Raw genomic sequence first — 15,270 nt, forward strand, 5'->3', positions numbered from 1 at the left:
AGGCTGGTACAGCTAAGTGCATGTTGGAAAAGTCAGAGACAATGAGAGATGGGGGAGAGAGTGTGAGAGAGCGAGAAAGAGGGAGCGAGAGGGAGAGAGAGCGAGAGAGGTCTCACCAAGTGCAGCACACTCATGCCATCTGATGAGTGGACAGACACTCTTCTGATCGTCTAACACAATATGGACACTAATACAAAGTGTCATAAAGGGCTCCAGTTCACTTGATTGTCAGTTAAGTGTGAAATCCTCATTTAGGGTAACTTACTGTAGGTCATCCTGTGACCTAATTGCTGTTTTGGTGACTTATGTGGCAGATTTGATATTGGGAAAATAATACATACATATATATATAAAATAATAATAAAAAATATATATATATATATATATATATATATTTTTTTTTTAATTTTATTATTTTTTTAACTAGCATACATATAGTGGTCTAGATTCAACCCATGGCACTATGGTCACATATGGTCATATGAATATAGATTTGATAGAGGACTGGCTACCCCTCATAACCTGGTTCCTCTCTAGGTTTCTTCCTGGGTTCCTGCCTTTCTAGGGAGTTTTTCCTAGCCACCGTGCTTCTACACCTGCATTGCCTGCTGTTTGGGGTTTTAGGCTGGATTTCTGTACAGCACTTCGTGACATCTGCTGATGTAAGAAGGGCTTTTAAAATACATTTGATTGATAGATTTTGTTGTGGATTAATACATGAAGAAAACAAAACATTTTTATTGTCATACATTTGATTGTTTATAGCCTAAGTAGTATCCCCGAAATCTGCCTATAACCTATAACAGATCACATGGTTAAGTATCAACATTGAAGGAAGAATGGAAAATAGCAATTAGTCGATCCAAGATTTGCGCTCAGGAGATCATGGTGTGTGTGAGAGCGATGCGCAACGAGTAAGGAAGGTGGAACGGTGTATGTTGGGGAAAGGGTCTCGTTTCTATCCCAACGCTGCTGCAAATCTCAACCTGGTACAGACACACAGTTTTCAGTAAACATTTGTTCTAACTAATGCGGGTGTCGTTATTTGTAGAGCCGGACAGGCGCGCGTGTATGGAGCTTTTTAGGAGTTGGGAATGCTCGGTAAGCACGTTAGATCCTATTATTATTATTAGGCTTCCTGAATGAGGACACGGATGGATTTCGTGGCACTGTTGTCAAAATGACTCGGACTCTCACTCTCCTCGCTTTCCTTTTCACTTTGTTAAAACGTAAGTATTTAATGTATGTGAATTTCGATTGCATTGTCAGTTCAGTTGAAAAATCTCTCGACAATGGGTTGTTGTTCTTGTTGTTATAACTGTACATATTCAGAAAGGAGGTTCACTTTTGTAATTCACCAACAGTGCATGTAAGAAATTATTTAATTTAATGCCTAATTTCCATGAGTGCATAAATGTGTTTATTTTATTATCAAAGAGGAACATCGTTCAACATGTATTGATGCATTAATTTCAACAATCACATGTCTTAAATAAATTAGATACAATACTGTCAAGAGAATAAAACAATATTTGTATTACCCTTTATTGATTCGCACATAGGACAAGCAGTGAAGAACATTCACAGGCTAATCAGCCAACCTGGCCTAAGAGCGTTTCTTATTATTTACTTTAATCAGATACACTCCATTTAGTATGATAAATTACGTTTGGTATGGAATGTATTCATTTATGGATATCCATCCTCCATTTCAAATTATATGTTATGAATTACAATGTGTATGATATATTACCAATATTCAAAACCTACAATATGATACGATTTTGCAAATGTACAAAGTGTTACGAATCTTCAAAAGGTATGATATGTTACGAATTCCAATTTGTTGTGGCAACGTAGCTAACACTAATGCTAGCTAGCTGGCTAACATTAGCTACGTTAGGGGTTAAGGTTAGGAGTTAGGTGAAAGGGGAAGGGTTAGCTGAAATGGTTAAGGGAAGGGTTAGCTAATATGCTAAGTAGTTGCAAAGTAGATAAAAAGTAATAAGTAGTGGAACATTTGATAATTAGCTAGTTGTTCGTGATAAGACTGAAAATTCAACCTTTGGGTTGCTAACTTAAACTCATACATCGCCTTGGTCCGTACAATTGCCCTTATTTTAGCGCCCCAAAAACGTAATACTTCCAGATCAACTGCAATGTCAATACCATTGTAAAGCACAATTTATCACCTTTCCAACAAAATCAATTACATTACCTAAACGCTGCCCGTTTCTGCACAATTCAAGCAGGCAATGCGTGGTAGTGAGAAGGAGAGGAGATGTGTGGGAAAATTGCTTTTTTTCACTCGATCTGTCCAACTTATCACCTTATCGCCTCTAAAATGTAAATACAACACTATAAAGAGTTTATATAATGTGTCATTACATACCTATTTGAAGGTTTGTGTCGAATTTGAATCGGGTTTTTGGGGCGGTGCTAAAGTGATCATAGATTTAAACAGCGGATTTGAGAATGATGATCGCATGCAATGATGACTCAAAAATGTCGATCAACGCTTGAGTAGAAACCTAGTTCACACCCCCGATTTTGACGTCAACACAGTCGCTACAGTCCCATTAGTTTTCTTTGTAGCCTTGTTTGAATGTTGCGGTTGCGCACATTTGTACAGAATGGGGTGAGTTTACGTTAGATGTTCGCAATATATGCCCACCCACCTTTCATTTTTTGCCTTAAATAACCTTCTGTCTTATGTAACCATACCATACGTAACATATGTATATATTTTTTTCTTTCTTTTTTCCCCCTTTTTTCCGTAACATCACTTCTCGAACATCTCATTCCAAAATCATGGGTATTAATATGGAGTTGGTCCCCCCCTTTGCTGCTATAACAGCCTCCACTCTTCTGGGAAGGCTTTCCACTAGATGTTGGAACATTGCTGCGGGGACATGCTTCCATTCAGTATTAGTGAGGTCGGAGGCCTGGACAAGTCTCTGAATGTCCTTGAGTGGCCCAGCCAGAGACCGGACTTGAACCTGATCGAACATCTTTGGAGAGACCTGAAAATAGCTGTGCAGCAATCCCCATCCAACCTGACAAAGCTTGACAGGAACTGCAGAGAAAATTTGGAGAACATCCCCAAATACAGGTGTGCCAAGCTTGTAGCGTCATACCCAAGAAGACTTGATGCTGTAATCCCTGCCAAAGGTGCTTCAACAAAGTACTGATTAAAGGGTCTGAACTTACCTGGTAAAATAATGGTAAAATAAATAAAAAAATGGTCAAAGACTCCAGCCACCCTAGTCATACTGTTCTCTCTGCTACCGCACGGCAAGCTGTACTGGAGCGCCAAGTCTAGGTCCATGAGGCTTATAAACAGCTTCTACCACCCAAGCCGTAGGATTACTGAACATCTCGTCAAATGGCTACCCAGACTAATGGCATCTCCATAGACAAACATTGGCAGTAGAATTGCCTTACTGAAGGGCTCAGTGACTTTCAACAGGGCATCATAGGATGCCACCTTTCCAACAAGTCAGTTTGTCAAATTTCTGCCCTGCTATACTATTTGCACCCCCCCCCCCCCCCCTTTTATACTGCTGCTACTCTCTGTTATTGTCTATGCATAAGTAACTTTAATAACTCTACCTACAGTGCCTTGCGAAAGTATTCGGCCCCCTTGAACTTTGCGACCTTTTGCCACATTTCAGGCTTCAAACATAAAGATATAAAACTGTATTTTTTTGTGAAGAATCAACAACAAGTGGGACACAATCATGAAGTGGAACGACATTTATTGGATATTTCAAACTTTTTTAACAAATCAAAAACTGAAAAATTGGGCGTGCAAAATTATAAAGCCCCATTAAGTTAATACTTTGTAGCGCCACCTTTTGCTGCGATTACAGCTGTAAGTTGCTTGGGGTATGTCTCTATCAGTTTTGCACATCGAGAGACTGACATTTTTTCCCATTCCTCCTTGCAAAACAGCTCGAGCTCAGTGAGGTTGGATGGAGAGCATTTGTGAACAGCAGTTTTCAGTTCTTTCCACAGATTCTCGATTGGATTCAGGTCTGGACTTTGACTTGGCCATTCTAACACCTGGATATGTTTATTTTTGAACCATTCCATTGTAGATTTTGCTTTATGTTTTGGATCATTGTCTTGTTGGAAGACAAATCTCCGTCCCAGTCTCAGGTCTTTTGCAGACTCCATCAGGTTTTCTTCCAGAATGGTCCTGTATTTGGCTCCATCCATCTTCCCATCAATTTTAACCATCTTCCCTGTCCCTGCTGAAGAAAAGCAGGCCCAAACCATGATGCTGCCACCACCATGTTTGACAGTGTGGATGGTAGTTTCAGGGTGATGAGCTGTGTTTCTTTTACGCCAAACATAACGTTCTGCATTGTTGCCAAAAAGTTCAATTTTGGTTTCATCTGACCAGAGCACCTTCTTCCACATGTTTGGTGTGTCTCCCAGGTGGCTTGTGGCAAACTTTAAACAACACTTTTTATGGATATCTTTAAGAAATGGCTTTCTTCCATAAAGGCCAGATTTGTGCAATATACGACTGATTGTTGTCCTATGGACAGAGTCTCCCACCTCAGCTGTAGATCTCTGCAGTTCATCCAGAGTGATCATGGGCCTCTTGGCTGCATCTCTGATCAGTCTTCTCCTTGTATGAGCTGAAAGTTTAGAGGGACGGTCAGGTCTTGGTAGATTTGCAGTGGTCTGGTACTCCTTCCATTTCAATATTATCGCTTGCACAGTGCTCCTTGGGATGTTTAAAGCTTGGGAAATCTTGTTGTATCCAAATCCGGCTTTAAACTTCTTCACAACAGTATCTCGGACCTGCCTGGTGTGTTCCTTGTTCTTCGTGATGCTCTCTGCGCTTTTAACGGACCTCGGAGACTATCACAGTGCAGGTGCATTTATACGGAGACTTGATTACACACAGGTGGATTGTATTTATCATCATTAGTCATTTAGGTCAACATTGGATCATTCAGAGATCCTCACTGAACTTCTGGAGAGAGTTTGCTGCACTGAAAGTAAAGGGGCTGAATAATTTTGCACGCCCAATTTTTCAGTTTTTGATTTGTTAAAAAAGTTTGAAATATCCAATAAATGTCGTTCCACTTCATGATTGTGTCCCACTTGTTGTTGATTCTTCACAAAAAAATACAGTTTTATATCTTTATGTTTGAAGCCTGAAATGTGGCAAAAGGTCGCAAAGTTCAAGGGGGCCGAATACTTTCGCAAGGCATTGTACATGTATATATTACCTCAATTACCTCAGCTAACTGGTGCCCCCGCACATAGACTCTGTACCGATACCCACTGTATATAGCCTCGCTATTGTTATTTTACTGCTGCTCTATAATTATTTGTTACTTTTATTTCTTATTTTCCTTTAGGTATTTTTCTTAAAACTGCATTGTTGGTTAATGATTTGATTTGAATAAAACAAATTGTAATATTGATTTTCTTCTAAAAACCTGTTTTTGCTTTGTCATTGTGGGGTATTGTGTGTAGATTGATGAGAATAAGGCTGTAACGTAACAAAATATGGAAAAAGGCAAGGGGTCTGAATACTTCCAGAAGGCACTGTATATTGTATATTTCAATGCAAATGCTCTCTCTTATCCTGAGGCACTAAGTCAAACCTGTTACAGTAGCCTTTACAACCAGTTAGCAAATATAAGGGCATTCTGGGTATTATCATAGAAAAAATGTGTGTATTCACTGTGCTGTGGTTAGAGGAGGAGTTTGGTTAAAAGGTTTCCAACAAATGGGCATCAATTGGCCACAATAACAATGATTAAGGAGCTCTGACCGGCCCTTCTCAAGAAGAGAGGGAAGTCACTGGGAGAGTAAAGGATCATATATCACACTTTGCCTATACAGTACACTGGCCATTTACAGCACCTTCTTGCAAGCGAATTTGACAGCTGGGATAGATGCTATGTGTAGCATTTTACTTGTCCACTCTGTCTTGTTTGGTTCGTTGTTATAACATGTATAGCCTGAAAATAAAGCCAGGGCACACAGACCTGGCTGGTGACCAGGCTACATAGTCTGTCTGACATGTCTTGAGGGCCAACACTGAAATCCAGATAACAGGATGTTTTTGCCTGCTGTTTTCTATTGGGTCAAAAGAAAGGTTGCATTATGCACCTCCAAATCTCGTCATAGATGCAATTTTTGAGAATGCAGTATTCTGGAGTTTAGAGCAGAGTAACCTTTTTAAAAGTCAACCATTGCTGATTTAGTCACTCTATTAACACCGCTGCCCTCTCCTGCCAATCAACATAATGTCAACGCCACACTTTTAAATTGTTGCCATTAAAAAGAATGTACATTCAAATCAAATTTTATTTGTCACATGCGCCGAATACAACAGGTGTAGAGCTTACCGTGAAATGCTTACTTACAAGCCCTTTAACCAACAATGCAGTTCGAGAAATATAGTTAAGAAAATATTTAAAAAGTAAAATAAAAAATAACACGAGAAAATGACATAACAATATACAGGCTATATACAGGGGGTACCGGTACCGAGTCAATGTGCGGGGGTACAGGTTAGTCGAGGTAATTTGTACATGTAGGTAGGGGTAAAGTGACTATGTATATATAATAAACAGTGTCAATGTGAATAGCCATTTGATTAATTGTTCAGCAGTCTTATGGCTTGGGTGTAGAAGCTGTTAAGGAGCCTTTTGGAACTAGACTTGGCGCTCCGGTACTGCTTGCCGTGCTGTAGCAGAGAGAACAGTCTATGACTTTGGTGACTGGAGTCTTTGACAATTTTTTGGGCCTTCCTCTGACACCGCGTAGTGTATAGGTCCTAGATGGCAGGAAGCTTGGCCCCAGTGATGTACTGGGCCGTACGTACTACCCTCTGTAGCGCCTTCTGCTCAGATGCCAAGCAGTTACCATACCAGGCGGTGATGCAACCCGTCAGGATGCTCTTGATGGTGCAGCTGTAGAACTTTTTGAGGATCTGGGGACACATGCAAATCTTTTCACTTTCTTGAGGGGGAAAAGGTGGTGTCGTGCCCTCTTCACGACTGTCTTGGTATGTTTGGACCATGATAGTTCTTTGGTGATGTGGACACCAAAGACCTTGAAACTGTTGACCCACTCCACTACAGCCCGACAATGTTAATGGGGGCCTGTTCGGCCTTTCTTTTCCTATAGTCCACGATCATCTCCTTTGTCTTGCTCACATTGGGGGAGAGGTTGTTGTCCTGGCACCACACCGCCAGGTCTCTTACCTCCTCCCTATAGGCTGTCTCCCCTTTTCAACCCTGTTGATACACACACACACACACACACACACACACACACACACACACACACACACACACACACACACACACACACACACACACACACACACACACACACACACACACACACACACACACAGGGACAGTGTAAAAGCCCTTCTCAGCAGGTGATTAGTAGTTTGAGTTGCCTGCTCTCTCACTGGCCAGTGCCCTTCACCTCTGGGTAAGGAGTGTGGATGTTTGACAATATGCCATCTGTCTTGTAGAGGACCCATTGTGTTTGATGGGAGTCCAGCCAAGTGACTGATGATAGGGTACCCATGAAAACATGCACCAGTCTATTGTCTGTTGAACACTCCTGAACTCTCAACTCTACATGAAACTATTCCTCAATAATCAGGATTTATGGTAATTGCCTGGCACAAACTGGCAAATGGGCCTGTCTGATAATACACTTTTGGGAAGAGATCTATAGTATAAACATGTATCTTATTTTTACCTACCATAATCTGTAAATTTGAAACTATACTATGCATGCCAGTCTCCCTTGGCTAAAATTAGGGGAGAGTCTAACTGCATCACTTCTTGTTTTTATAAGAAACAATGTGTTCAAAATTCCAAATGGTTTGCATAGTCAATTTACACATAGCACGGACACACACACACTTACCCCACCAGACATGCCACCAGGGGTCTTTTCACAGTCCCCAAATCCAGAACAAATGTAAGAAAATGTACAGTATTATAAAGAGCCATGATTGCATGGAACTCCCTTCCATCCAAGATTGCTCAAGAAAACAGCAAACCGGGTTTTAAAAAAACAACTCCTCTCCCCTATTTGATATAGATATTGTGTGTATGTCCTAAAATGTAGGCTACGTAACATTTTAAATGTATGTATGTATCTGTCCTTGAGCTGTTCTTGTCTATTAATGTTCAGTATTATTTCATGTTTCATGTTTTGTGTGGACCCCAGGAAGAGTAGCTTCTGCTATCGCAACAGCTAATGGGGATCCTAATAAAATACCAAATATCAAACCATGAATCTTCAAATTAATATTTTTCAGTGCAACAGTCATAGCAGCTATTGTAAAGATTACTTCAGGGTATGTACCATTTGACTAAGCATTTTTCTCCAAAACGATTTCTCCTGACTGTTCTACTCAGCTACTCTCTGCTACTGTATGACAGAGCATTACTCACTATAGAGGAGGGCTGGTGGGGGAAGAGAGGGTTGTTGGTGGAAGAGAGAGCGTTTTATCATCTCCGCCTCCCTGTCCTTCCTCTTTCGGGGAGGGGGGGGGGTAAACTGACTTGCGCATCGTGGTGGTATTCATGGCTGGAGCTCATGGCTGATCATGTGGCTTTAGGCTCTGGCTCTGCAACAGCAGAATTGTTAACATTCTGCAGAAACATCTTCCCTCCCATATCATGGATATACAGTAAATTATTCTGCAGAAAAGCTCCAAAGCCCTCATATATTATTTTCTTATCTATTTAACACAGCCCAAGCCCTATCAGACATTCAGTTTGTTTGGAGTGATATTAAACACTTCCAGGTGCACGGGTATAAAAACCAGGAAGTGTCACATTAGGTGTTTTGATCTGCTCCTCTTTGTCCTGGGTTGGGGAGCTGAAAGACTGAAAGACTGAAGTCGGCAACACAGTCTTCATCCAGTCCATACAGGGCTATGAAACATGCTCCATGAAACAACATAAAAAGACAGGCGTGACAGTCCAGCTATAAAACCAGTGACTAAACACAACAGATACAGCCAGTGGGTCTTTTTTTAATCACACAGTAATCTAGTTTTTTCATTGTCATACCACAATTGCAATAAAGGTACCAACTCTGACTATTTCCCGCAATTATCTCCAAATCACTGTTGACTCTTTCCACAGGTTGCAGTTGTGCGGACTCAGAGGAGCGTCTGATGAACTGGCTGCTTAGAAACGATCGCTACAACAAGCTGATCCGCCCAGCTGTGAACAGGACAGAGCGAGTCACTGTCAAACTACAGGTGTCCCTGGCCCAACTCATCAGTGTGGTCAGTCTCATGATAGCCATTCCATAGAGCCAGGTAGAGGCCCTGAGACGGAGAGGAGAGATCGGGCAGATGAGGGAGACCACAGAGGGAGAGGAGAGAGCAGAGATGAGAGAACAGAAAGGGAGAGCAGAGCTCAGAGGAGTCAGTGGCAACCATGTTAATTACTTACACACATTCTACTGAAAGGCCCTGGCCCTAATGACAGCATGGGTATAGGATGGATCTGGCAGGGCTCTCCGTCTCTGTCATGTCCAGATTGAAACTTCAGCACATTACCTAAGAAAGAGCTGTAAAGCTGCCTCAGGAGAGGACGTTGGAGTCCCACACTGATTTACAGGGTCCTCCCTTCCTTCCTGCCCTGGCATGGCCCAGAGAATATCACCAGAACACATACATTCTCTGTTTATGGCTTCTTATTGTCCTCCTATTTGGTAATTGACATTTGAATGTCCTGTAAAGGGTAATGAAGTGTGACATATTTGTTTTAAAGCATTGTGCTGCTGCGTGCATTGGAGGTTTGCCCACTCTGCTGCCCACTCCTTTTTAGGGGTGTTCGTTTTACTTGCTGTTCAGAGTTGATGCAAGCGCTCTGTGGATTTATCAACAGGTCCAACGGTGCTCAGATGGCAGATGTGTCCCAGGCGAGGGTGTCATTTATCTTAACAATTGACCCCATGTGCAGGGAATTTATTCAGCGTGGAAACACATCTCTCACTTTTACTCTCTTCTAAATCAAGCATGTGCCCTAGAGGAATGTGTGCTGGAGTCTGTATGTGTGTTTTGTCATTCAACATGCTTTGTGTATTGTATAGTAAATAATCTGTTTTTAAATGAAGCTAACACTCCGCCTTTTTAATTTCCAGAATGAGAGAGAGCAGATTATGACCACCAATGTTTGGCTCACACAGGTAATTGTGAAGATTATGGTCCTATCCTATTAATCATTCATTACTTAGTCTGTCCCCCTCGTCCGTCTCCAGCTCCAGTGTCCTTCTCATTGAACCTGAATTGAAGCAGAACTATGCCTCTGACTCAGACAATCCGGAACAGAACAGAATGATAATTGTGCCCACACCCTTCACCACTTTTCATTTCAATGATAATTAATTGTGTAATTGGAAATTATCTGGTGTTGGCAGAGAGTCCTTATGTGACTGAGTGTAACAGTCAGAACAGTGAGGGTAGCCTATCAGTTAAGAGCGCTGGGCCAGTAACCGAAAGGTCGCTGGTTTGAATCCCTGAGCCGAATAGGTGAAACATGTCTCTATGTACCCTTGAGCAAGGAACTTAACACTAATTGCTTATCTAAGTTGCTCTGGATAAGAGTGTGTGCAAAATAACTACAATGTAAAATATGTAACCCCCTGTCTCTCCAGCACTGGGATGACTACAGGCTATCATGGGACCCTTCTCAATATGATGGCATTGACAAGCTTCGTATTCCTTCCAGACACATCTGGCTACCTGATATTGTGCTCTATAACAAGTAAGTATTCATTGTCCAGATATATTTTCCAAATGATGAACACATTTTCTCATGTAATTTACGGATCACGAAAATCTAACTTGTGATTGTAATACATTTTCTCATAAAGGCATAATACGTTTCTGTCCTCTCCCCCTACCTCCCTCATCACTCTTTCCATAGTGCGGATGGAACCTATGAGGTAACAGTCTTCACCAATGCCATTGTCCAGTTCAACGGCAGCATCGTCTGGCTGCCTCCGGCCATCTATAAGAGTGCCTGCAAGATCGAGGTCAAGCACTTCCCCTTTGACCAGCAGAACTGCACGCTCAAGTTCCGGTCATGGACCTACGACCACACCGAGCTCGATTTGGTCCTGAAGACAGGGGTGGCCAGCATGGACGACTTCACTCCCAGTGGGGAATGGGACATCTTGGCCCTGCCGGGCAGGCGGACAGTTAACCCTCTGGATCCTACCTACGTGGACCTCACCTATGACTTCATCATCAAGAGGAAGCCGCTGTTCTACACCATCAACCTAATCATCCCCTGTGTCCTCATCACCTCTCTGGCCATCCTGGTGTTCTACCTGCCGTCTGACTGTGGGGAGAAGATGACACTGTGTATCTCAGTCCTCCTGGCCCTCACTGTGTTCCTCCTCCTGATCTCCAAGATCGTCCCTCCCACCTCGCTGGACGTGCCTCTGATCGGGAAGTACCTAATGTTCACCATGGTGCTGGTGACCTTCTCTATCATTACCAGTGTGTGTGTGCTCAACGTACACCACCGCTCCCCCAGCACACACACCATGCCCTCCTGGGTCAAGGTAGTGTTCCTCAACAAGCTGCCCCATCTACTCTTCATGAGACGCCCGCAGAATAACTCTGCCCGCCAGCGGCTACGCCAGCAGAGACAACTCCGAGCTCGCAGGTCCATCCTGGCGGACCTGGGCTACCCTGCCACCACCACGCCCAAAACAGCCACCGCTGCCGCCATGTCTTCCTCTTCTGCCTTCCTCTCCTCTGCCTCGGCCTTCGCCTCCCCGGGACACTTTTACAACAAAGTCACAGCTCCGCTGGGGTACACCCACACCTTCAGGAAGGGGGAGGCCCGCTCCACCGAGTTCCTGCCCAACAGCTTCCCCTCCTCCCAGGACCTCCGTCAGAGAGGCAGCCCAGACTGGGGGGGAGATGTCCAGGAGGCAGTGGACGGGGTCCGCTTCGTGGCTGATCACATGATGGGGGACGATGATAACCAGAATGTAAGTGAACCATGACCGTGTCCATGGGGTTAGTGTTGTGAAAGGAGCTCAAAGCAGTGTTTTTTTAATCCTTGGTCCTGGAGAGACGTAGTGTGTACAGCTTAGTACTTTAACACCTGGCTCCACTAATGATCATGACCTTGATCAGCTGGACCAGTTGTGTAAGTGCTGGGCTAGGACAAAAGCCTGCACACGCTGTGGTCCTCAAAGACCAGGAATGAAGAATACTAGGATGTGAGGTAGTTGAGAATAACATCTAGTAAAATAACCCAGACTGTTGTAATAGGTTGTTTTCTTAAACAAATCAATGTAAAAGTGAGGTGACCAGGCTTGAAAAATGTCCACTTTCAAAAACGGCTAAGGAGGGGTGAAAGGGTCAATAGCTTCTACAAGGTCTGGCTCAGTAATATTTAGACTGGTGATTTCGCTTTGTCTCTTCATCTTATGTTACATTTGCATAATTTTTTACTCAATCACATATTGTACCCCATACCCTGCATGTCACAGGTGCATGACAGTAATGTGACCATACCTTGTTCTCTGTGTGTTCCCAGGTGATCGAGGACTGGAAGTATGTGGCAATGGTGGTGGACCGTATGTTCCTGTGGATCTTTATAATAGTGTGTGTGACTGGAACCCTGGGTCTTTTCCTCCAGCCTCTATTTCAGCATTCAATAGTCCCCATCCAGCAGCCCAGCTCAGACACACCCCGTACCTGAACCCCCCCCCAAGAAGTATGGGGGTCATACATAGAAACAAGGGTCATAGAACATCAACCAACGCCATGTGGCCTACAGCAATACAAGTCTCTGTATCTCTTTCTGTTTCTATTTCCTGGTCCTAACGTGACACAACGGTACAATGAAGAGTTGACTTTTTTTCATGTAGCTGAAGCAGAGATACAAATATGTCCCTCGAAAACTAGACTGAAAGTACAAGCATTACCCGGGTGGAGTAATAACCCACATAATACAGAGAGATATGTCAGATATCATTTGACTCCTATCCATGTTATATCACCCTGTTGTTGAGATGTAAAAGTGTAATGAAAAAAAATCTATAAATGTATAAAAAAGTTCAGTGAGTTTGATTAAATTCATTAACACCCAATAAAGTCTAAAGTGGTGGAGTACTTCATGAAATTATGTTCAGTGTGATTAGATAAAATAGCTTGACTCAGTTAAAGCAATTTTCAAAGTGCAAATTAGAATATTAGGTCACATTGATAAGATGGATATTGGGCAAAATCATGTAGCTCAGAACATTATGACTCAAGCTAGGGTGTTATAAAGAGGCCTCCTAACTGATACACCCCATATATAAAATGAGTTGGTGTATGAGTTACAAGTCTATAACCTGTGAATTACGGGGGATATTCCCCACAGATGTAGGATTTTGATGCAATAAACAGTTCCAGTTTAAAAACATATTTGTACTTTTTATTTGGTTATATGTAAGTTTCCTGATTTATCTATGAACAGAAGCATAAAGACAGAAGTATAAAGACAGAAGCATAAAGACAGAAACATAAAGACAGAAGCATAAAGACAGAAGCATAAAGACAGAAGCATAAAGCCAGAAACATAAAGACAGAAGCATAAACCTAAAGGCAGTAAGCCTAATAGTGAAACATTGACAGCCACACGAGAAGTTACATATTGTGCCATCTACTGGCCACATTGTAGATGCCCACTCTGGCAACACATCCATTGACATTGCACGGACTCTCTTGCTATAGGTATCAATCTCTCCTTTGATCAATCGCCAGAGCCCTGTTAATCACCGACTTTCTGTCACATCAGCTGCTAATGACAAGGCAAAGCAGCTTTGTTCCTGACTCATTAAACATGTGAATCTCCTACCTCAACGGATGATATGTGATTACACTGACAGTTTAAACAGCAGCCTGCCTGCTGGGGTGTTTAAGTATATCGCACCGACTTCTAGGAAGTGTGCAAGCTGGGTGCTTTTGACCTAATGACGTATATATATGTTTTATGCCAATAGAGTTACTTACACCTCTCCGAAAGAGTAGCCTCTTTTATTAAATGGGATCTTTATCATCTTTGCTGGTCTGTCTTGCCAATGTTTGTAGTATTATACCTATGTCCTGATGTTAATGTTTCTGGTGTTTGTTTTGTCTGAACTTTGGGGGTGGAATTACAATAATAGTGTTCAAATAACTGTAAATAATGCTTTAACTATACAGCTACACTGGCTTGACAATAACATAGCAGCACACATCTGCTTCATCAGCTCGATAAGCACAGATGTAACATGATAACACAGCCCACAGAATTGTATACAGCAGCAGGCCATTATTATTTTTTGACATACCTTAGGAGAAACCTTGGCAATAGGCAGGATTCCTAATCTTAATGAAGGTGGATTGATAGTTTGAAGCTGCATCCAAAGTAATACATTAAAATGGGGTTGCAGGTTAATGGAGGTCTAGCCTCCGATATGAGGTGTGTGAAGGTTGCTTGTCAAGAGGGGGTTGGGGATGGGGGTGCCTGGCCTGGCCTGGGCTTTGTGTGGGCTTTGATGTGAGTACAGTTGAGAGCGTCTTTCAGACTCAATCGATGACCTCTCTTGGAACTACCCCCATCATATTTTTCCAGGAATTTTGCTTGAATACCTTGCACACACTTTAAAACACATTGGTGCGTTGTGAGTGTTTTATCGTAACGCTGCTGTTTAATCTTTTTCCTGGCTCTTCTTTTGTCCATTGTGACTTGAAGAACAATAGTAGATTGTATAATGCACGTAAAGCCGGTCACGGGTGCACCTCAGCCACGCTCAAGGTACTAAACGATATCATAACCGCCATCGATAAAAGACAGTACTGTGTAGCCGTCTTCATCGACCTTGCCAAGGCTTTCGACTCTGTCAATCACCATATTCTTATCGGCAGACTCAGTAGCCTCGGTTTTTCTGATGACTGCCTTGCCTGGTTCACCAACTACTTTGCAGACAGAGTTCAGTGTGTCAAATCAGAGGGCATGCTGTCCGGTCCTCTGGCAGTCTCTATGGGGGTGCCACAGGGTTCAATTCTCGGGCCGACTCTTTTCTCTGTATATATCAATGATGTTGCTCTTGCTGCGGGCGATTCCCTGATCCACCTCTACGCAGACGACACCATTCTGTATACTCTAGGCCCGTCCTTGGACACTGTGCTATCTAACCTCCAAACGAGCTTCAATGCCATACAACACTCCTTCCGTGGCCTCCAACTGCTCT

The 15,270-nt window shown here is 42.7% G+C and overlaps 1 protein-coding gene across 1 annotated transcript; it reads left to right on the plus strand.

The window, feature by feature from the left end:
- The first annotated feature begins 687 nt into the window (after positions 1–687).
- On the plus strand, positions 688–13,457 carry LOC110526343 (neuronal acetylcholine receptor subunit beta-4). The gene is made up of 6 exons (XM_021607229.2): positions 688–1,229; positions 9,159–9,304; positions 10,168–10,212; positions 10,681–10,790; positions 10,953–12,030; positions 12,585–13,457. The coding sequence occupies exons 1-6, from the start codon at positions 1,181–1,183 to the stop codon at positions 12,747–12,749; spliced, it is 1,593 nt and encodes a 530-aa protein (XP_021462904.1). The 5' UTR covers positions 688–1,180; the 3' UTR covers positions 12,750–13,457.
- Positions 13,458–15,270: the final 1,813 nt, after the last annotated feature.

This window comes from Oncorhynchus mykiss, chromosome 6 (genome assembly GCF_013265735.2).
Source record: "Oncorhynchus mykiss isolate Arlee chromosome 6, USDA_OmykA_1.1, whole genome shotgun sequence".
NCBI classification, from domain to species: Eukaryota; Metazoa; Chordata; class Actinopteri; order Salmoniformes; family Salmonidae; genus Oncorhynchus; species Oncorhynchus mykiss.